Below are 22,787 nucleotides of genomic sequence, written 5' to 3'. Positions count from 1 at the left end.
AACTCTCACTATATACAAACATTCCTACGAGCTGCACCTGTCAGCAATACATATGTTGCTATTTGTGATAAATGTGAGAATGTAAATCAGGGTGAGGACAGATTTTACAATGGGCAAAGAATGACTAAATCGTTTATAAATGAATATCGTAAAAAATAAGCCATTTTATTAGTTATGTTTTTTACTACAGTTCCTCTTTAAAAGGGGGTTGTGACCGGAAGTTGAGATGTGAGGAAGCTTCTCCGGAGAGCTCCCACACAGGACACAGTTTTTCTTCTCGGATCCGCTTTAAGAGGAACTAACTATAACAAGTAACTTGTCCAAATATCTTATCTAAAGATAAGATAGTTTATACAGCATATCTAGCTGCAAACAGATTCAACCGTTTATGATTATGAGGGCAGCCATGTTCTGTTTGTCACATTGTCACAGGCTGAGGGCTGAAGATGCTCTCAGCTTGCCTGTGTGTAAATTCAGTTCCCTCTCCTCCTCCCTCTTCCCCTCTGCCTCTGAAACCAATGTCTAGTAACCTTCTCCTCCTCTTGCCTAGACTGAGCTCCCACAAGCCCTTGCTACAGTGCCAAGGCACAAAAGGAGCTGTAGGCAAGGCTTGTTTAGTTTATAGGGAATTGTAGTATTAAAACAAAACAAAAAAAGTATTTGGCTTGAGGAATGCCCTATAAACTATATCAAAGGAACACAATTATGCAATGAGTAAAAGTTTATCTCGAACTCACTTTAAAAGCAAATCTGTAGTGAAAAAGAAGTAATATACTTACCTATGGAGAGGGAAGACTCTGGATCCTAAAGAGCCTTCCCATTCCTCCATCTGTGTCCTGCTTTCAGCACTGTCACCCCCATGCGAATTTGCCACCTCCAGGAAACCTTGTAAGGAATCAGGAGCACTCGGGGATACGAGTGTGGGTGGCTCCATACTGCACATGTGAGTGCACACTGGAGGATACGGGTGCTCCCAAAGCCTTCCAAGGGCTCACGGAGGTTTATTGGACCAGTTGGCCAAATACCTCTAATGGGGGTAACAGCGAGGGAAGAATGAGAAGGCTTTTTAGAAATCAAGAGCCTTCCTCTTTCATAGGCAAGTACAGGTAGTCCCTAACTTACAATGAACAGAGGCGCCAAAAGTATAAGATTAGATTAAATGAGCTTAAAAACCAACTTAAATGGCAAAATTGAAGGAGGAAGTGGTGGTCTTACCTCCCTCAAGCAGACACGACAACGACTGCGATTCAGACAGTCAAACACATTTATTAGGAACTCCAAAAAGAAATGCAACGCGTTTCGCAGGTTCAACCTCGCTTCATTGGGCAATATAGGGAGGAGTATCAAACAATCTGCACAAGGATTCAAATTAAGCGCCTCTGTGATTTGATCCCTCTGTTAATTTGAATCCTTGTGCAGATGGTTGATACTCCTCCCTATATTGCCTGATGAAGCGGGGTTGAACCTGCGAAACGCGTTGTATTTATTTTTGGAGTTCCTAATAAATGTGTTTGACTGTCTGAATCGCAGTCGTTGTCGTGTCTGCTTGAGGGAGGTAAGACCACCACTTCCTCCTTCAATTTTGCCATTTAAGTTGGTTTTTAAGCTCATTTAATCTAATCTTATACTTTTGGCGCCTCTGTTTATTGTATACAATTTTGAGTCCACCCTTGGTGGAGGGTTGCTACCCTTTCTTCCTGTCTACAGAGAGCGACTTCTTAATCTTGAGTGGGGTCAGGACAATCTCCCCACCTGCCTTTACAGTGGTTACCTGCTGGTGACCCTGACTTGTGAGTATCTAGCAACACAAACTTATTGCCACCTTGTCCAGTACGAATTACACTATTGGGGCTCTTGGTGTTCCCCGTTTTTAGTCCCTAACTTACGAATGCCCGAATTACCAACGACCCACCGATACGAATGGCATGGATTCTGTGTTTCCATGGGAACAAATTAAAACATTTTCCTTTCAAATTGGACTTTAAAAAAAAAATAAAATAGATTTCAAAAAATGCAAAGAAAAAATGGCTTTTAACCACTTAATGACAAGCTGACTTATTAAAACGTCCTGCTAGAGCCTCTTAACCACTTAAGGGCCACAGGAATTTACATTGATCTGTGCTGGGTGAGCTCTTCAGCCCCCATCACAGATCGTTTGGCAGGCAGGGCGATCAGACTTCCCCACTAGGGGGATGTCCTGCTGGGGGGGGGGGTCTGATCACCGCCGGCTGTTTGTGTTTAGCGGGGGGCCTCCTCAAAGCCCCCCTCCGCAGCACTATTTCCCCCTCCCTCTCCTCCTCACAAGAGGCGGTACAGGACAGCAATCCGTCCTGTACCGCCTCTGATAGGCTTCAGCCTATCAGATGCCGGCAATCCCCGGCCAATCAGAGGTCGGGGATCGCCTATCTGCTTGCCGTACGATGTAAACACCGGGGATTTCTTCCCCGGGTGTTTACATTTCGTTCACTGAGACTCCCTCCGTGAACTGACAGGAAACGGCTACTCGAACAACATGGAAACACCACTGCGATCAGACGCCGCCTATTGGTGTTGGCTGGTTGTTAAGTGGTTAATGGCTCCCTGACGTTTTTATAAGTCAGACAGTGCTGCTGCCGCTGCTCGCGTGCACGCTCCCGCACGTGAAAATAGTGAAAAGAAAAAAAAAAAAACCACCAAAGAAAAAAAATACACCTTTATTTCCAAATACTAAATCGTCACCATACTTTGTACTGGGGACATAATTCAAATCTTGTAATAACCAGGACAAATAGGCAGATACAATATGTGAGTAGCAGTGTTTGTATTAAAACTATAGGGGATGAAATTGGAGAAATAGTGTAGTTTTTAATTTTTTCCTTGTTTTTCCCTTTAAAATGCATAGAAAAAGTAATTACTGAAAACAAAGATCAACCCCAAAAAGCCCAATTGGTAGTGAAAAAAAAACAAGATATAGATCATTTCATTGTGATTAGTAGTGATTAAGCTATTGGCAAATGGAAGGGATGAGCACTGAAAGGTGAAAATTGCTCTTGTCCGTTAGGGTAAAAACGCCTTTGGGGTGAAGTGGTTAAACTTGTATAAGCAGGTACAGAGGGCAAAGGTGACACAGAGATGGACACTGGAGGCACAGAAGAGGTACAGGGAACAGAGAAGGCACAGTGTTCCGACTTGAGAACAGATTCAGGATAAGAACGAACCTACAGTCCCGATCTCGTTCGTTAACCGGGGACTACCTGTATCTGACTTTTTTTTTCACTTCAGTATTATTTTAAGGGGATTGAATGGGGCGGAGAAAAAGGAGAGAATGAAGGAATCACACTAGCATTGTGGACAGGCCCTTAGTTACCATTACATTTAATCTATGAACTACGCAAGCGGTGAAAGAATGGTACATACCATGTCATACTGAGAGAAGAACGCAGAGAAAAGAAAAACAGCATTGTTAAAACAAAAAATGGAAAGAAGAAAAAAAGGATAGCGTGTATAGAGAGAAAGAATGACAAACAAAAGAAGTCACAAAACGATGGGGCTTATTCATAAAGCTGCTAAGGGTGATATAAAGTTAGCTAAAGGTTATAAAGGTGATCAGCTAACTGCCAGAAAAGTGTCAGTATTTCTGCAGAAATAATTTCCATAAAAATAAACAGAAGTTGGTCGGTACCTGGGTGAAATTCTTCTGCCTCAGATAGGTAATCGCTTTGTTAATCTCCAGATCATTGGCCAGCTCCACGTACTGTGATGTCTTCACAACGTCAACACACCTACAGGAACAGAAAACGGTTTCTAGTCTTTCTCCATTGGAAACTGCACAATAATCGGCCATTCACTTTTTCTCCAGAGTTTTCTCCCAGGTGATATTTTCACACCATTGTCATAAAATGCATTTTAAACCCTTAGCAAGAAAAAAAAAATATGCAAAATTTTTAGAGTACTTAAAATAAGTACTATACTAATAGTACTATAAAATAATTTTTATAGTACTCTTTTATCTACTTCTGGGAACTTCTATTGTAAAATGCTGAAAAGTTATTTTAAAGAGGAATTGACAGTCATAAAATCAAATTCCAATTGCCCACTGCTCTATGTTTATTATGTAGTCTACATCCTGACCCTGCATTGCAATATAATCATAAATGTGTCTGCTGTAATGAATCTTATCTCAGTCAGCCTGGCTCCTTTCTGGTGCATGGTTGGGGAGAGGGAAGCTTGTTATCTCCCCTCCCACAATCCTGCACCTTACTGATTCAGTGCGACACAAGTCTGATAAGGGAAATACACCTCATACCTCTGCAGAAGCTGCTGATATACAATCTATGCTGTGCTCACAAAGCAAGCTAGATATGACAGTGCAGTTCCTATAGAGCTCAGTGCGGAGGAGGGCTGGCAAAGCATACACCATTTCAGGCAAAGGAAGAAGGAAAAAAAAAAAAAAAGAGAGAGTAAGGGACGAAATGACATCGGAATTGGCTTCAGCCAGAGGCAGTAAAGATGGAAAATGCCTGGCACCATTTTCTCTTTATTTACTATATAAAATTCACTGAAATCATAATGTGGACAATACAATACATCTGTTCTGTAAGTAGAACAAGTAGTTATCTACTTATATATGTGTTTTTTTTCCTGGGATAGTATGCTGTCCCTATTGCTTTACAGATAAAATTAATATTAAAACCCAGGAGAAAAAAAAATATGAATGGCATATGGGCCCTTGTGTTTTTATTGGTCTCACATCGCATACAAAATGGTAAGCAGCAGGAGCAAATCTACCTTGCTGTAGTTTGAAAACTAAGACAGAAAAGCAAAGGATAGAAGAGCTATCTTTTAGAGAAAAGTTTTCTCTAAAGATAAATATAAACATTATCTTTATGGTTATACAGGCAAAGCATCATGCAAATACTTTGTAACCATGACGAGAAGACATCTCTTACCAATCATATCCAGCATCAAAAGAGCTTTCAATAACAGGTGCTATGAGCTTGGCTGCAGTCATGATGTACTTTTCGGCTAAAGCTTTCCTAGGAGAGAGGACATGATTACTGACAGCTAAAGACAGAAAAAAGAAAAAAAAGTGCTCATAAACATTGCAATTAGAATAACTGACATAAGTATATTTACAGCATGTCAGTACTACCGTTTGGTAGCTTTACTATTTGTATCATTGGACTGACTGCTCCCTTTCATTTTTCACAGAGCTATGCCACTGAGGATCTGATGCTGCTCCTCAGGGGAGGAGCAAAATTATCATAAATACAGCTCAGGCATGGAAGGCTATCAGTTTTCCAGCTGCACAGTAAATTAGAAAAGGTAAATTAGAAAAAAAAAAATGTAACCAGAAACATTCCCTGTGAGGTACAAAAAAAATAAAAATAAAAAAAAAACCTTAACTGCAAGAAAAAAAAAAAAGTTTAGATTCTCTGGTTAAGCACTTTCTCTCTGGCACAATCCAGCCACTTTAATGTATTTTGTTTTTACTGCTAATTATCTCTCAGAATGTTTCTAAGCGGGAGTTTGAACGCTATTTTTGCATCTGATAATTTTAAAATGTCAAAACATTTTAATAGGTATAAATTAGACAAAATGTTCTTTAATTTCAAACTGGTGTGACTTATCTGGTTCTCGCTTGACTATTGTTTAGCCCAGATGCACATTTTGCATTTGAATTATTTGATTTTGCTAGGTAGTGCTCTCTAAAAATCCCCCCTTCTTTTGCTGAAACCATATGAAATGTGAATTAATGATCGTAAATTGCACTAAGTATTTAAATTTACTGTTATAGGACAACAAATATGCTTTACAAGAACTGAATAAGTCTAGGTACCTTTCACGTTCCATCTGGTGCAAACTGTCATTTTTAATGGCTTCTATCAATAAATTAGTGTGTGGATCATCCTAAGAATAAGAAAACATAAAAATAAGAATGAGAAATGCTCAAAACACCATACTACTTAAAGGAACACTATCGATTAAAATGTTTTTTTGAAGAATACCTTAGTCCTTAATTGAATCGGAAATTGATGCTGTGTGTGTGTGTGTGGAGGTGCGCATAGGCTTACTGCACCTCCTGTGGCCTGGTGTCTTTCTCTGTTCATCTGTAACTGGCCCCATTTCAATGGCCTGGTCAGCGGGGTCGGCGCAGCCGCAGTATGTCCGCGGGAGTAGGCGAACACTCCCACAGGACGTAGTCGGCATGCCGGGTCACCTGACCTGGACATTGTACGCACGCATGCACAGTATGTCCGTTATGGCACCTGGTCACCGCGTGTGCCGACTAAGTCTTCCTGCGGAGTGCGCGCAGGTCACAGGAGTCTCACTAGCTTAACCACCCTGGCGTTCTATTAAGATCGCCAGGGCGGCTGCGGGAGGGTTTTTTTTAAATAAAAAAAAAACTATTTCATGCAGCCAACTGAAAGTTGGCTGCATGAAAGCCCACTAGAGGGCGCTCCGGAGGCGTTCTTCTGATCGCCTCCGGCGGCCAGAAGTAACACGGAAGGCCGCAATGAGCGGCCTTCCGTGTTTTGCTTACTTCATCGCCATGGCGACGAGCGGAGTGACGTCATGGACGTCAGCCGACGTCCTGACGTCAGCCGCCTCCGATCCAGCCCTTAGCGCTGGCCGGAACTATTTGTTCCGGCTGCGCAGGGCTCAGGCGGCTGGGGGGACCCTCTTTCGCCGCTGCTAGCGGTGGATCGCCGCAGAGCGGCGGCAATCAGGCAGCACACGCGGCTGGCAAAGTGCCGGCTGTGTGTGCTGCTTTTTATTTCAACAAAATCGGCCCAGCAGGGCCTGAGCGGCAGCCATCGGCGGTGATGGACGAGCTGAGCTCGTCCATACCGCTAAGATGGTTAAACTGCAGCTGCTTATCTCTCTGAATGAGCTGTCTGAGAAGACTAAAGCATTGAGAACAGAGGAAATGTATCTTGTTCTGCGCAGCATAAAATAAAGATTTGTATTTGTGTGTAACACCTGATACCAAGGCAGGATTTTCATACTATAGTTGTTTTTTCTTTCAAAGAAAAATACTCTGTAGTCTGAGATATACAGAGACCAGCACTTGCTGTGTCACATTTCTCAAGAATAGACTCCCCTTTTTGAATGATTTGTTCCAATGCAGCTACAACCTACACACAACGATGCAGCTACAACCTACACACAACGAATTACAGCTTCTGTTTCTGATATTTAACATGAAAAGTAGGACAATGCTTACACAGCTACTTAGACATTATTTGTACATTGTAATTTTAGAACACTTGGTTATTGATAGTGTTTCTTTAAGTATGAAAAGTACAGTTATAGGGTTTGTTCGCCCTCGCTAAGTGCATCAAAACCTAAATTGAAGATCCTAACCTAGAACTAAGTCTGGTGCATTCCAGCTCTATACCCTGCCACATCCTAACTGGTCAAGCCTGCTGCACATGAAGGCTTTGGTCTTGGATCATTGCATAGATGAAAGGCAGAAATGTAAAACCTTTATCAAAATGTGCTTTATGACTGGGTGCTGGTTCCTAGTGTGTGGGGCTTCGTTCAAGTGTAACTGTCGGGCATACAATCAAAAATCAATTCTTCATTTTTATCTGGTAAACAAGTAATAAGGATGCTAACCAGGCAATCCAAAATTTAAAATCACTATAACTTTTCTTGTTGATAAATGGTCATTATAAAGGCAAAACAGTGCGCTAATGGAGACTAACTCTAAACAAATTGAATCGTGGTGCGCTGGTTAATAGCACTTGTATTAATGCAATCAAAAATCCAATATTAATCTTAACCGCGCTCACAGTCTGGTGAGAAAAGAGGGGTATGAATGTTAATGTCACCATCCAATGCAAAAGTTCCAGATACCAGGCAAACACCAGGTTGATACTGTCCAGATCAGAGCATAACCACCATCTTCATCTCAGACCATCACGATTTTGCACATAGGAGATAAAGAGAAGAATTTCATAGCGTAACCAATTGCATAAAGGTATCACCACCACCAACCAGTGTATGCACGGGAACGCTTCCACCTTACTCCACTGTGCAGGGTCACACCCCCCCTTGTGCGCCCGCACTCACCCAGCAATCCTCCTATATATCCGGAGGTAAGATGTTACGGCTTTTTGGAGGGTAAGTAGGCGTCACAAAAACTTGCAGGTCTGTAAACTTAAGACGACTTAAAATAGTGTAAAACCATTTAATATAGAATAAAAATAGAAATATTGCACTCACAAAGATTGCTGACAAAAGCGCATTGTATTAGTGAAGATTGGTCCCGGGTAGCCGCCTCCACAAATGCCGCCTTGAAAGCACGTCCTTGCTGCAATGCTCACTCCAACAACATCCGGTCTCGTGGAACGTAGCTCCGCCCGACGCGTTTCGTCACAGCGTGACTCATCAGGGGCTGACGTAACCACGTAGACCGGCATCTTTTATTTCCCCAAGGACCTCCCATCCCCTCCTAACACCCATGACCTCACTCCGGAGGCTGCATTCTATGTCAAGGCTGCATTATGTGTCAGCTTCACCAGGGGGACACAGCAGAGCGATTCGTACAAAATATTCACGTACCCACTGCGCAAAAGCACACATATATAGTATAGCATAGATCGTAGTATGAGATTAAACTAATATGATGTCACAAATACTCCATTGTCATAAAAACATCAAATTAAATAAAATTAAATAAATTAAACACACACTATGGATCAGGGTCCTTCTGCAACCACAACATCCAAGAATTGTATAAATTTCTAAGCCCACCCACTGATCAATCTACTACTCACCAATTAAAGGGGACCATATCACTATCCCAGGACAATGCACGCTATCTCATTAGGTGCCAAAAAATTGGCCAATAGACCAATCCAAATTTTCCCAGATATCTCATTAATATTATGTTACAGAAAAAACAAACCCTTTCCATATATAAACACATTTTCTACAAACCTATATTCAGTACAATATTATCTATCAGAAATAAAACAGTTAAGATCTAATTCCACATTCATTCCACTAGGGGTGGACGTCTCCAACTCAAAGATCCATTTTGTCTCCTTTTTAGAAATCTCTCTTACCCTATTGCACCCTCTCCAGTTAGGCATTAACTTCTCCACTGCACAAAAATGCATGCAGGCAGGGTTACTCTGATGTTTTAACTTAAAATGGGATGATAAAAAATGGGTTTGAGGCGCATAGTGTATCATCCCATTTTAAGTTAAAACATCAGAGTAACCCTGCCTGCATGCATTTTTGTGCAGTGGAGAAGTTAATGCCTAACTGGAGAGGGTGCAATAGGGTAAGAGAGATTTCTAAAAAGGAGACAAAATGGATCTTTGAGTTGGAGACGTCCACCCCTAGTGGAATGAATGTGGAATTAGATCTTAACTGTTTTATTTCTGATAGATAATATTGTACTGAATATAGGTTTGTAGAAAATGTGTTTATATATGGAAAGGGTTTGTTTTTTCTGTAACATAATATTAATGAGATATCTGGGAAAATTTGGATTGGTCTATTGGCCAATTTTTTGGCACTTAATGAGATAGCGTGCATTGTCCTGGGATAGTGATATGGTCCCCTTTAATTGGTGAGTAGTAGATTGATCAGTGGGTGGGCTTAGAAATGTATACAATTCTTGGATGTTGTGGTTGCAGAAGGACCCTGATCCATAGTGTGTGTTGTTTTATTTATTTTATTTAATTTGATGTTTTTATGACAATGGAGTATTTGTGACATCATATTAGTTTAATCTCATACTACGATCTATGCTATACTATATATGTGTGCTTTTGCGCAGTGGGTACGTGAATATTTTGTACGAATCGCTCTGCTGTGTCCCCCTGGTGAAGCTGACACATAATGCAGCCTTGACATAGAATGCAGCCTCCGGAGTGAGGTCATGGGTGTTAGGAGGGGATGGGAGGTCCTTGGGGAAATAAAAGATGCCGGTCTACGTGGTTACGTCAGCCCCTGATGAGTCACGCTGTGACGAAACGCGTCGGGCGGAGCTACGTTCCACGAGACCGGATGTTGTTGGAGTGAGCATTGCAGCAAGGACGCGCTTTCAAGGCGGCATTTGTGGAGGCGGCTACCCGGGACCAATCTTCACTAATACAATGCGCTTTTGTCAGCAATCTTTGTGAGTGCAATATTTCTATTTTTATTCTATATTAAATGGTTTTACACTATTTTAAGTCGTCTTAAGTTTACAGACCTGCAAGTTTTTGTGACGCCTACTTACCCTCCAAAAAGCCGTAACATCTTACCTCCGGATATATAGGAGGATTGCTGGGTGAGTGCGGGCGCACAAGGGGGGGTGTGACCCTGCACAGTGGAGTAAGGTGGAAGCGTTCCCGTGCATACACTGGTTGGTGGTGGTGATACCTTTATGCAATTGGTTACGCTATGAAATTCTTCTCTTTATCTCCTATGTGCAAAATCGTGATGGTCTGAGATGAAGATGGTGGTTATGCTCTGATCTGGACAGTATCAACCTGGTGTTTGCCTGGTATCTGGAACTTTTGCATTGGATGGTGACATTAACATTCATACCCCTCTTTTCTCACCAGACTGTGAGCGCGGTTAAGATTAATATTGGATAAATGGTCATTCCCCAGTATGCCTGACTCTTATTTGGTACACACAAAATTTGGTACACAAAAAGGAAGTTGCAGGGCATGCTGGGTTGTCCTTTTTCGCTTCTCTAATTCCCCTCAAACTAAACTAATGCAGCCGGATTGGCTGAAGCCTCTTTCCCCCGCCCACACCTCTGTTCCTCTCTTATTGGCCAGTATTTCTCATGCTTAGACAATGCACTTTGTGAAGGGTGGGCAAATCAGGCAGAGGAGACTAATGGAGGAAATTACATCAGGATTGGCTTCAAAATAGCCACACTTAAAATGGGTAATACTAAGAAGGATTTTCTTTTTTTATAATGTAGAAAAATCACTAAAATCAAAACACGGACAGTGCAATACATATGTTATGTAAGTAGAGCAAATATTTATCTGCCATACTTATACATGTGTTTTTTTTTTCCCTTAGTATGGCTGACAGCTCCTCTTTAAAGAGAACCTGAGGTGGTATTTAATTATGTTAGTGGGGCACAGAGGCTGGTTGTGCACACTAACACCAGCCTCTGTTGCCCCATGGTGTGCCTCCATGTCCCCCCTGCGCGCCATTATAGCCCCCGCAGTGCTGGCGACACGCAGCGCGTCGCCAGCACAATGTTTACCTAAGCGCTGTCTGTCAGCGCCGCTCCCCCTGCCTCCTCCGCATCGGTGCTACCCACCCGCGTCACTTCCCTCCTATCAGCGGGAGGGAAGGGACACGGGCGGGTAGCACCGATGCTGAGGAGGCGGTGAAGCGGCGCTGACAGACAGCGCTTAGGTAAACATTGTGCTGGCGACACGCTGTGTGTCGCCAGCACTGCGGGGGTATAGCGGCGCGCAGGGGGGACATGGAGGCACACCATGGGGCAACAGAGGCTGGTGTTAGTGTGCACAACCAGCCTCTGTGCCCCACTAACATAATGAAATCCCACCTTGGGTTCTCTTTAACTATTTGCCATTCCTGGACGTGAAACTCACGTCCAGGAAGCCATGTGCGCTCCTGCGCGTCCACGCGGCCGATCGCGCGCGTGCACGCGCGCTCCCGGGCGGCGGTTTGTTAGCCAGTGAATCAGTGAATCGGGCAACGGTGCCCGATCACGGATTCCTCTCCCCCGCAGAAAAAGCGACAGCTTCTCTCGGAAGCTACGCTTTTTCTGCTTCCTATGTCGCTCTAAGCGTACGTGGTACGCTTAGAGTGACGTCACTGTAAACAATGGCTCATGGCTGCCATCTTGTGGCCAAAAAGTAAACTACATCTAAATGTTAAATAAAAATAAAAATACACATATATTTACAAAAAAAATACAATTTCAATCCCACCCTCCCAAAAATACCCACATAAAATGTTTAATTAAAAAAAAAAAAAAAAAACATTACAATAAAAAAAAAAAAAAAAAAAAAAAAAAAACACAAATATTTACCTAAGGGTCTAAACTTTTTAAATATCTATGTAAAGATGAAATATTTCTTTTTTTTTTTTATTATAAGCTTGTAAATAGTGATGAATGCAAAACGGAAAAAATGCACTTTTATTTCCAAATAAAATATTGTCGCCATACATTGTGATAGGGACATAATTTAAATGGTGTAATAACCAGGAGAAATGGGCATATACAATACGTGGGTTTTAATTATGGAGGCATGTATTATTTTAAAACTATAATTGCCGAAAAGTGAGAAATAATGATTTGTTTCCGTTTTCTTCTTATTCTTCCTTTTAAAATGCATTTACAGTAAAGTGGCTCTTAGTAAAATGTACCCCCCAAAGAAAGCCTAATTGGTGGCGGAAAAAACAAGATATAGATCAGTTCATTGTGATAAGTAGTAATAAAGTTATAGGCTAATGAATGGGAGGTGAACATTGTTCGGATGCATGAAGCGAAAAACGACTGAATGCGAACTGGTTAAGCTGCTCCAGCATTAGATCCAGGATAAATGGCTGTCAGTGTCTTGTGCATGTAGCCACCCATTGAAAAGAGGCCTATGGATTGTGGGTTTTCTTTGTCACCCTAAACAGCATGTAAGTCAGGGTGGCAGGAGATCCCACATTAAGGCCCAGTGCACACCGCATCCGCCTGTGAAAACGTTTGGCTAATGTATTTCAATGGGATGGTGCACACCAGCGGTTTGAGGTTTTTAGCAAACCGCAAACGTGCCTCCTGCTGCACGTTTGCGGTTTGCAGAAGCGTTTCTGCCTCAATGTAAAGTATAGAAAAAACGCTCTGGAAAAACGCTCTGGAAAACGCTACATCAGAGCGGTTTTCCAGGTGTTTTTGTTACATTAGCTGTTCAGTAACAGCTTCACTGTAACAATATTTGTAATCTGCTACACAAAAACGCTCCCAAAAACGCTAGGCATGTTTAGAAAACGTCTCTAAACATGCCTAGAATCACTCTGAAATCTGCTCCAAAAAACGCGAGCATTTTGAGGATCTGCTAGCGGTTTTGGTGTGCACTGGGCCTCTATCTGATAGCACACTAGAAGACAATCAAACCCACATGAAGAAGTGACCAATAACAACCCTTTAAAACCAACAACTGTGAAAGTCTGGATTGTTTGCATGCCATTAACACAGCAATGATGACTTACACTGGGTGAAATATATTTGTCTTCATCATCAATTCCTAGTGGTGCCGCTATTAGCTTCTGGAAAGCCTTTTTCATTTTATCTCTGTCTCCGATAGCGAAATAGCAAAGTATGAGGTTGTAGCCAGCTTTCAGGTTCGGAGACTCACTCATGATGTGTTCAAATGAGGTAATGGCATCCGTGTACTGACCGGTTCTGATGAATGTCACCCCAATATTCTGCATGATCTTGATCCTAAATGGGAGGAGGCAAAGAGCATCGGAGTGATGCAGCTGTTTAGGAACTGAAGAGGTTTAAAATAAGCTGTATTTCAATTATGTATTTAGCCGACATTTACCCAGGTTTGTTTAAAACAAAAAAAACATTCAGGTGACTTTTTTGTAAAGTAGTAAATGTTCTGTGTAATTCTGAAAGAGAGTTCCTCACCTCATCTCCTTGTGTGGGCCAGGAATCTGATCGAGCGCCATACGGTAGTACTTGATTGCTTTAGAGTAGTTTTTCTGTTTCAGGTAAATGTTGGACATATTGACCTTCAGCCGACCTGTTTTAAAAAAAGGATACATTTAAAAGTGCAAAGTGACATAAAAATTCAGAACTCTAGACAGAAACCTAATGTGTACAGGTTTCCCTTCTAGCAATCCACCCTGAAGGATCTACATACTCCAATCTGTTTTGGTCCATGTGGGAACGTCACACTAGTGCACTTCTCCCTCCTCACAGAGCAGTGCATGCTGCCTGGCAAGGAGCAAAACAGGGTGTCTGTACAGCAATCACTCCAAAACTCCTGCCCAAATCCTCCTTTGAATCGCTTTCTAGTGACAAAAATTCTAAGTGTGTTCACAGCTTAGCTGGCATATGCAGTGAAATGGAGATATTTAAGGTGGTTCACACTGCTATTGACTGCATCCTGTGAGGTGAGGACATCTGGTCCAGTGAGCAACCTCAACTAGGTTCATTCTTTGAGTCCTATGGGAGAAAAGCGCTATAGAAATGTTATTGTATTGTATATTTGTATTATTCTCTGTGCCAGCTTTTATTAGTGTTGATTATTAGTAAAAGTTATGTACAAAAACATTTAAATGAACAAACAAACAAACATACTGCTAGGGGATGTTGCCTTATAGAACTAAACTCAGAACTTCCTCTCTACTCTAAAAGATTACCCACTGCATGATGATCTTTATTGAATAATAATAATAATTATCTGAACCTTTGTATAATGCTTTTCTCCTGTTGGACTCAAAGCACTCGAGAGCTGCAGCCACTAAGGCCTCAAGAGGCCACCAAAATGTCTTCATTACAATTTATGGAAATCCTAAAAAAAAAACCTGAAGTTTTACTAAGTTTCACCCTTGCAGAAGACACTGAAACGATTAAAAGCCCCAACAGTGGATCATCCACAAGGCAAACCTAGGCAGTTGCCTAGAGCCTGGGGAGTGTCTAGGACCCAGGTGGATGCTAGCCCCCAACAAACCTTTAAAAAAAAAAAAAATCCAGGTGATCATCGGCAGGGGGATAAAAATGCCATCATGCCTAGGGCCCCATTTCATCTTAATACTTTTCTGGATCCCAATGGTTACTATATCGAGAGCTATAGTCTATTCATAGTTGCTGACAAGAACTAATTATATAAGTTGATTTGCCTACACAAACACAGAACAAAGAGAAGTGAATTTCTTTAGCAACAATATGTGTAATAAAGACTTTTCACTGTTTGCTGTGCAGGAGGTCAGCTCTGCTTTAATTTGGAGGCCTGATCACTAACAGCGTGCCACTTTCTAGTTACGGTAAATCTTAAAGCAGCCATAAGTCTACATATTAACAGAAAAACCCACAGGCTTCATGTCAGATTCAGTAAGTGCTTGCAGGCCATTCTGGATCACCCCAGACATTAAGGAGGAACTCCAGGGAAAATAATGTAATAAAAAAGTGCTTCATTTTTACAATAATTATGTATAAATGATTTAGTCAGTGTTTGCCCATTGTAAAAGCTTTCCTCTCCCTGATTTACATTCTGGCATTTATCACATGGTGACATTTTTACTGCTGGCAGGTGATGTCAGTGGAAGAAGATTCTGCTTTCTTTTTTGGCAATTGGAAACAGCTGTAAACAGCTATTTCCCACAATGTGATGAGGTTCACAGACAGGAAACTGCCAGGACCATGGTCCTTAAAGTTTCCTGTGGGAGGAGTTACACCACAATATCAGCCATACAGAGCCCCCTGATGATCAGTTTGTGAAAAGGAAAAGATTTTGCATGTAAAAGGGGGAATCAGCTACTGATGGGGATGAAGTTCAATTCTTTGCAGGGAGGAGTTTGGATTTCAGGAGACCAATGACTATTTCGCAAGGGGTCCCTGGGTAGTTGCTATGCTGCTGCTTACCAGAGCACTTGCAAAGTCTCTGCTACCACTCAACTTCTGTGAGCAAACCAAGAAGGTGCAAATTATCTGGTTTTCTGGCCAGCAAAAGTTCATTATCCCCCCCCCCCCCCCCCAAAAAAAAAAGGACACAAACCATCCAGAAATGTTACTACAAAGTCTAACTGTAAAGCAAGCATAGAAGAAACATACCTGCATGACTGAACATTTTATTTTTCACAATCACTAGGTAAGTATTGAGAGCTTCTGAATACATCTCATTGGCAGAGTACTGGGTAGCCAGGTTCAGCAGTACCTGTTACATGCAGAAAAACAATCATTTACACCATATACACAAATCAGGAAAAGGTTTACCTTACAATCAAGACTGTCACCACCAGGGATGCTCAAATCCGAATTCGGGGGAAACCCGGATAGTTGCTATCCGGATTTCACCCAGATACCTGTGCGGGGTGGTCAAGCTTACCTGTCTGATGTCTTCTTCGATCCGTCCCTCGGCGCCTCCCACGATGCGTTCCACACGGCGGTCACGTGACTACAAACACTTCCTCCTTCCGGGTTAAAGGAGGTTAAAAGTGTTTGTAGTCACGTGATGCACGTGGACCGCATCGTGGGAGGCGCTGAGGGACGAATCGAAGATGTCAGACAGGTAAGCTTGACCCCCCCCCCCGCCCAGAGTTACTGGGTGAAATCCGGATAGCAACTATCCGGGTTTCCCCCGAATTTGAGCATCCCTGCTGAAGCTGTGTTCCCACTAGTGTGCCAGACCACGTGCAGCCAGCAGTAGTGGACAGTGTAGTGTCCGCCTCCTATTGGGTTGCTGTGGTTCGGTTAGCGCCAGAGGCAATGTGCTCCCCACAGGCTATATGGTGGAATGCATCTGCCAACCTGGGGTTATCGCAAACTGCACAGAAGTGCGGCTTGCTAGCAACAACAAAAAAACAATGAATCCTTTGTAGCATTGACAGGAGTGAACGGCTCCTATTTATAAAATAGAAGCCATTCACTCGATGAGTGGAAAATGGACAAAAATGTCCGTTTTCCTTATGTCCTTTCTCAGCTCTAGTGGCAACAGAGCCTGAACGTTTGCCTATCAGCAACCTCAAAAAAAGAGAATATTTACATACCAGCCCCTGCCATGCTAGCAGACAGAAAAACCATGTACAGTCATTGGCATGTGAGCAAAGCTTCTATGCCTGGACCTGACCACTGCAGACTGTGCTGAGTGGAACACAGCAGTATGGCCTGTAAAACATCATATCTAATGGCGCATACACACACAATGCTATTTCCTGTCTGATCAACGGGAATCGGGCTATTATTTCTGTCATGGTCGATCTGCTCCCATTCAATAAAGGGATCCATTTTCCAAAGTTATCACCTGAAAATCGATCCGGTTATCACTCTGAAGCAGTTTGGACAAGTACACATAATGCATCTTCCTGTCAGATTACCTTTCGATCGGATGGGAAATTGCATTGTGTGTACCCAGCATTAAGTTCCCGTTGCCCAAGTTGTTCTGCGAGGATTTAAACTACATAATGATAAGATGGTCTCAGACAACACACTTTTCTCGTGTTCAGAAAAATGATTCCCACTGTCCCTGGGTGAGATGTGATAGGTAGAAAAATCCTGATGTGAAGTTACAGTGAAAGGAAGAGGAGTAACTTTTACCACTTGTGGTGGGCGTGGCAATGGTGCAGTGAATAGTGCTATAAAAAAACCAAAGGCTTGATGTACAAGTATGGCCACAAGTAGTAGCTTATACCAGGGCTGTGGAGTCGGTAAGAAAAAAATCGTCAGACTCCGACTCCTCAGTTTATGAAACCATCGACTCCGGGTAACCAAATTTACTCAGACTCCACAGCCCTGGCTTATGCATGTGTATATACGATATGCAAGTTTACTGGAGTTTGCATTTATTTATGTTCTACATGCCATTACCTGCTCTCGAAAAATTACAATCAAGATCTGACTGGTTGCTGCGTACTCTACCTCAGCTTCAGGCATATAACATAACCATTTAGCAATCCAAAATAACATGTCTTGCGTACCGAATAAGTAAGGTCCAAGTTGATATTCTCTGGAGATAAGGTCTGCTCTCTCTGTCTGACCAGAATTCTCTCCTTTCTCCCAGCTTCCTTTGCTTTCTCAAGGGCCTATCAAAGTACACACAATATGCTTACTACACAATAGACAAAGTACGAATAAAGTGTGTACAAAACATAACAACAGAAAAGTGAGTGCTATGAAGGCAGTTTACAAAGGTATACTCACCTGCTTTAAATCTCCATTGCTGTTGGCAATACAGCTTTCCTCTATTAATTCATTAACTCGTTTCTCCAATTGTCTGATCTTCTCTTCTGGTCTAAGAAAGCAGAAGCCTCAAGATCATAAGAACCAAAAGGTAAGGGACATTCAGGAATACACAGACCATTTTGTATTATTATTATTGTGTATTTATAGAGTGCTAACACTTTCCATAGCATTTTACAGATTATATCGCCTGTGGAGATATATTGAGGTGCTGATGATATTAAGGATAACAGGAACATATTTCCTTCATTTTTTGACTGTAACATATGGGATTGTCTGTTAGCCAGTCTTCCTGGAATTCCGTATAAAGTGTAAATTACCTATCATTGTCTGCTTCTAATGAGGAAACCCTTAATTAGACAGTTGCTGTGAAGCCTATACAGGTGGTCAGACCATGTTGTCTGAATAATGCCTCAGATGTGTATTGGGCTTGGGAGTAATTGGTCACCTGGCCAGAGTAAACTGAAGTCTGTCTAATGTAATTCTGTATGTAGATGTCCATTACCTCTGCCCCATTGTCCAGCAGGGGAAACTGTGTCTACTGCTAATTACCTGCCAATTGAGGAAGAATAGGCTGGTCGGCATGGCTTTTGAGTCTGGTGTCAGCCATTGGGACAAGGCAAGCCTGCTAGAGTCTTGGGGGCAGGGGGAAGCTGACACCTGAATGTTTGAAATGTATTTGACAGCCTACTGGAAATTATTGAAGAGGTGAAGTCCTTTTGATACCATTTTCTACCTGTGGAAATTGAATTATTGGTGGAGTTGAAAAGCCTCATTTAACAATCTCTTGATGTAAAGACATTGTAACCTGGGGAAATTGGGCTAAGGAAGTCTTTTGTTGGGTGTGTGGACTATAGTGGATGTTGGATCTCTGGAAATCCAATTATGACTGAGGATGTAATTAAATCCAGCTTCCCCCCCCGTCCACACAGGCTTACAGCCTCGAGGCGAATATTTCATTATAAAAACCAGGGGACAGCTACCTCAAAGCAGTTCTCTTCTGACGGTAGTGGCAGCCGGTCTCCTGGCCCAAGCTAGTGAACTCCTGGTCTAGCCAGACTGTGGCCGTCCACACCAAAGTCCACGATTCTTCTATCGGGATCCCTTTATTTTGGTAAGCAAAATCGCTTTGTGTGTTATCTTTGTACATTTTATCTTGTAACTATTTTTACTTGTTTTTTTTGTAATCTCTTTGTATATCTTCAGTTTTGCACTGTTCTATGTTTTTCTAGAATATTAAATTATTATTTAATAAGTTTGACTTCTGCCGTACTAAACTAACCCTCATAGCCTAGAAGAGACTGAAGTGTAACCGTGTATAAGTTCATGCCTAATTGTACGCTTGAGCAACACTACCGTAGGAAATTGTAATTGCATTGTGTGTGGGGGGCGTTTGTCATACGTTGGCCTAAGCGCGCAGCTGACCCAACGTACGAACAACGCCAGTGCGAGTAGCTAACAGTATCGTTCGGAACGACTGTTAGTGGGTCTTTGCTTCACGACAGTGTAAGATTGCAACTGTGTGTGTGTGGGGGTGCGTGGCGTTCCCGTATTTGGCCTAAGCGCAAAGCTGACCCAAATACGAAAACGCGGAGTGCGCGCTGAGGACTCGACAGCAGAGTGGAAGTGTCTAGCAACGCTAGTGGTGGCAGTGAGAGGTGTTTTGAGGGGTTCCAGCCTTGTTTGTAGCTTAAATAAGGCTGTTCCCCGCTTAATCTGGTCAAACCCGCAGTCGGGAACCGTATACGCAGGCGTGCCGCGGGCCGGTTCCTGACATAATTGGCTGGCAGTGGTGGGATCGTTTGGTACATTAGTACGCAGTTTAGCTCGCTATTCTGAGTACTAAAGGCTGGAAGCTTGCTAGAAGCAACTAGCCTACAGAAGTCTACTCAGTGCAGAAACTATATACGTTTTTTTTTTTGTTCAAAGATACACACTTGGTGTTTGCTTTCCCTCCCCCCCCCCTTTTTTTTTCTTTTTATTTTTTGCAACACGATGGCTCAGAAAGCATCCAGCTATGCAAGGCAAAATAAAGAGATGCTACTCCACCTGTGTGAGCACAAAGGCATCGAGACGGTGAGCGGCCAGACTAAGGAGCAGTTGGTTCGTGCCCTCGAGGAGCATGATGAGGCAGAGCAAGCCCGTGCTTCAACGTCAGCGGATGCAGCTCACGACATGCCAGAGGAGGAATCGCTCCCGCTACAGGATGCGAGTGGAGACGATGTCCTGGATGATCCACCGAACACGGAGATGACATCTCTGGAAGCTGATCTACAGCTACTGAACTCGGCTGATCCTGAACTGCGCCTAAAGCTGATCCTACTGCACCGACAAGCAGAGAAGAAACAAGCGGCACAGCGACTCCAGGCCGAGAGGGAACAAGCGGCACAGCGACACCAGGCCGAGAGGGAAAGTGCTGAACGGCAACACCAGCTGGAGCTGGCTAAACTTCAGCAGCAGAACCGGTCTGCTGGACCCGCAGAACGCGAAGGTGAGCGAGTCCACAGAATCCCCCTGGATAAGTTCCCCGCTATGGACAAGGACTCTGACATAGACACTTTCCTACAGGGGTTTGAAAGGACTTGTCGGCAGTATGGGGTGCCCCGTGAGCAGTGGGCAAGATACCTCACACCAGGGCTGAGAGGCAAGGCCCTGGAGGCGTTTGTGAGTCTCCCCCAGGAGGAAGAAACAGACTTTGAGGCAATTAAGAAAGCCATCATTGCACGATACCACCTCACGCCAGAGGTGTATCGAAAACGTTTCAGGACAGTGCAGCGAGGTCCTAATGACAGTTACCTGGATCACGCGTGCAACCTGCGCACTGCCTTCCAGCAGTGGCTAAAAGGACTGTCAGTTGAAACCTTGGATGCCCTGAAGGAGCTGATGATAAAAGACCAGTTCCTACACACCTGTCCTGTTGAGGTCCGGCTGTTTGTGCTGGATCGAGAACCAAAGACAGTGGATGAGGCTGCGGAAATGGCCGATGCCTACACCGCCCATAGAGCACCTGAGTCCCGGAGGTCTACTACACCCAGCTGGAGAGGAGAACAGATGGCTAAACCGGTGTCACCCAGCACCCAGAGGAGGCAAGCACCGCTGTCTCCTGGAGTCAGGCAACCAACCACTGACACTCGGAAATGCTTTGTATGTGACAGGGTGGGTCATATCAGCACGACTTGCCCAGAGAGGAAGAGGGAGGCCCCAAAATCCAGTGAGGCCTCAAACCCCAGTGAAGTCCCAACGGCTTTGTGTGCTACCAGGAATGCCACTGGCTATGCAGAGAATCTGCAGCTTGTCACGGTTGGGGGTACAGTTGCCACTGGGCTGAGAGACACTGGAGCAGAAGTGACTCTCATACATCCCCAGCTTGTGAACCCAGAGCAGTACATACCTGGGAAAATGATTGCTGTCAGAGGAATTGGGGGTGTCACCCCAGCCATACCCACCGCCTTGGTCCACCTGGATTGGGGGGCCGGCAGTGGACTGAAAGAAGTTGGGGTAACTGACAAAATCCCCACCAACGTTTTGCTGGGTACTGACCTGGGACGGTTAGTAGCCCGGTATGAGCCTAATCCAACCCCCGTGGAGCCTGCATCCCCAGCAGAAGTTCAGGACTCTTGCAAGGTACTGTCTGATAATGCTGTGCAAATGGGGAGTGCTGGTGAGGCCCCAGGGGCTATGGACTGTGTGCTAGGAGCCAGCCCTAGTGAGTCTCCAGTGCCTAGGCCTGGAGTGGGACATGTTGATACAAAGAATGCAGAAATTGATGTCATTTATGACGCACGGACTATCCAGGCGATCGATGCAAGAACTGTTGATGCTACTTGTGAAGTGCTGAGTAGCAATGTGTGTAAAGATACAGATAATGTTGATGTTTTATGTGATGTCCCAAATGACAATATATGTAGGGCTGATAATGCTGCTGTCATATGTGTTGTACTACATAATGCTGTGTGTCATGTGGACACTCCGTCAGCTGCAGGAGGAACCCGCGGCGCTCGCTGGGCAGAAGCAGGTGGACTGTCCACTGAAGGGGCAGATGGCACCAGGCCAGATCCTTCCCCTTCAGATGGTTTCAAGACCAAAGGTGATGTGGTTCATGATATGTGTAAGGTGGGCGCTCCCTCGGCTGCCGTGGTAACCCGCAGCGCTAGCGGGTCTACAGCAGAGGGACTGTCCACTGAAGTGACAAATGTTGCTGGGTCAGCCACATCCATTTCGGAACCTGGCCCTGAGGGCCCAGGAGCCTCTCCGTCTGCAGCCTTCCTGGAATGTGTGACAGGCAGCACTGAGCTCTCTGGGGCTGTTCGATTTGACAGCACCCTGGAAGAGCTCAGGGGGCTAGCCAGCAGGTCACCAGCTGGGAGGGGCGGGCTGAGAGGGTTCTGGGAAGTTATTCCCTCGGAGCTGTCCGAAGTGGAGGAGGCAGCCCGGCAGGGAATCGTTCCCCAAAGGGACCGAGAGATAGCTCCTGCCACTATAGAGAAAGTGCGTGTAGCGACGGTTGGAACCCTCCCCCAGCTGCAGCACTGTCTTTATGGTCACGAATTCACGGTCGTCACTGACCCACATTCCCCTGGTTGGTTACGTCAGGTTGCTAAGGGCAACGACACATTGCAGCAACCTGACCTAGCTTTCCAGTCGTGTAGCTTGGAGCTAACTGACAGGTGGGGAACCCTCCTGAGGATGCTAAAGGGTTACCCCACCCGGCCAGGCCGTCAATGTAGGCTTTGGCAGGATGATTCGTTGGACTCACCTGCCAGCGCTATCGGGAAGGGGAGCAATCATGGGAATGCTGATGGGCTGTCCCGTCAAGCAGAACCAACAGTGTAGGTGCAGGCAAGATGATCTGGGAAGATCGTCTGCCTTGCACCAAGTTAACGGCGGAGGTGTGGAGATATATTGAGGT

At 44.0% G+C, this 22,787-nt stretch overlaps 1 protein-coding gene across 2 annotated transcripts in view; it reads right to left on the bottom strand.

Moving 5' to 3' along the window:
* The window catches only part of IFT88 (intraflagellar transport 88), a 74,204-nt gene that overhangs the window by 24,053 nt on the left and 27,364 nt on the right, over window positions 1-22,787 (bottom strand). For both annotated transcript variants that reach the window (XM_068266931.1, XM_068266932.1), the window contains exons 8-15: window positions 17,840-17,930; window positions 17,617-17,721; window positions 15,755-15,857; window positions 13,607-13,721; window positions 13,183-13,414; window positions 5,819-5,889; window positions 4,929-5,015; window positions 3,662-3,761 (exon numbers count right to left, since the gene is read on the bottom strand). In XM_068266931.1, the coding sequence (XP_068123032.1) occupies window positions 3,662-3,761; window positions 4,929-5,015; window positions 5,819-5,889; window positions 13,183-13,414; window positions 13,607-13,721; window positions 15,755-15,857; window positions 17,617-17,721; window positions 17,840-17,930 (904 nt within the window). The remainder of the gene's footprint in view (window positions 1-3,661; window positions 3,762-4,928; window positions 5,016-5,818; window positions 5,890-13,182; window positions 13,415-13,606; window positions 13,722-15,754; window positions 15,858-17,616; window positions 17,722-17,839; window positions 17,931-22,787) is intronic.

This window comes from Hyperolius riggenbachi, chromosome 2, assembly GCF_040937935.1.
Source record: "Hyperolius riggenbachi isolate aHypRig1 chromosome 2, aHypRig1.pri, whole genome shotgun sequence".
In the NCBI taxonomy this organism is placed as follows: domain Eukaryota; kingdom Metazoa; phylum Chordata; class Amphibia; order Anura; family Hyperoliidae; genus Hyperolius; species Hyperolius riggenbachi.
The sequence above is the reverse complement of the archived record's forward strand: the minus strand, read 5'-3'. Positions and strand labels throughout refer to the sequence as shown.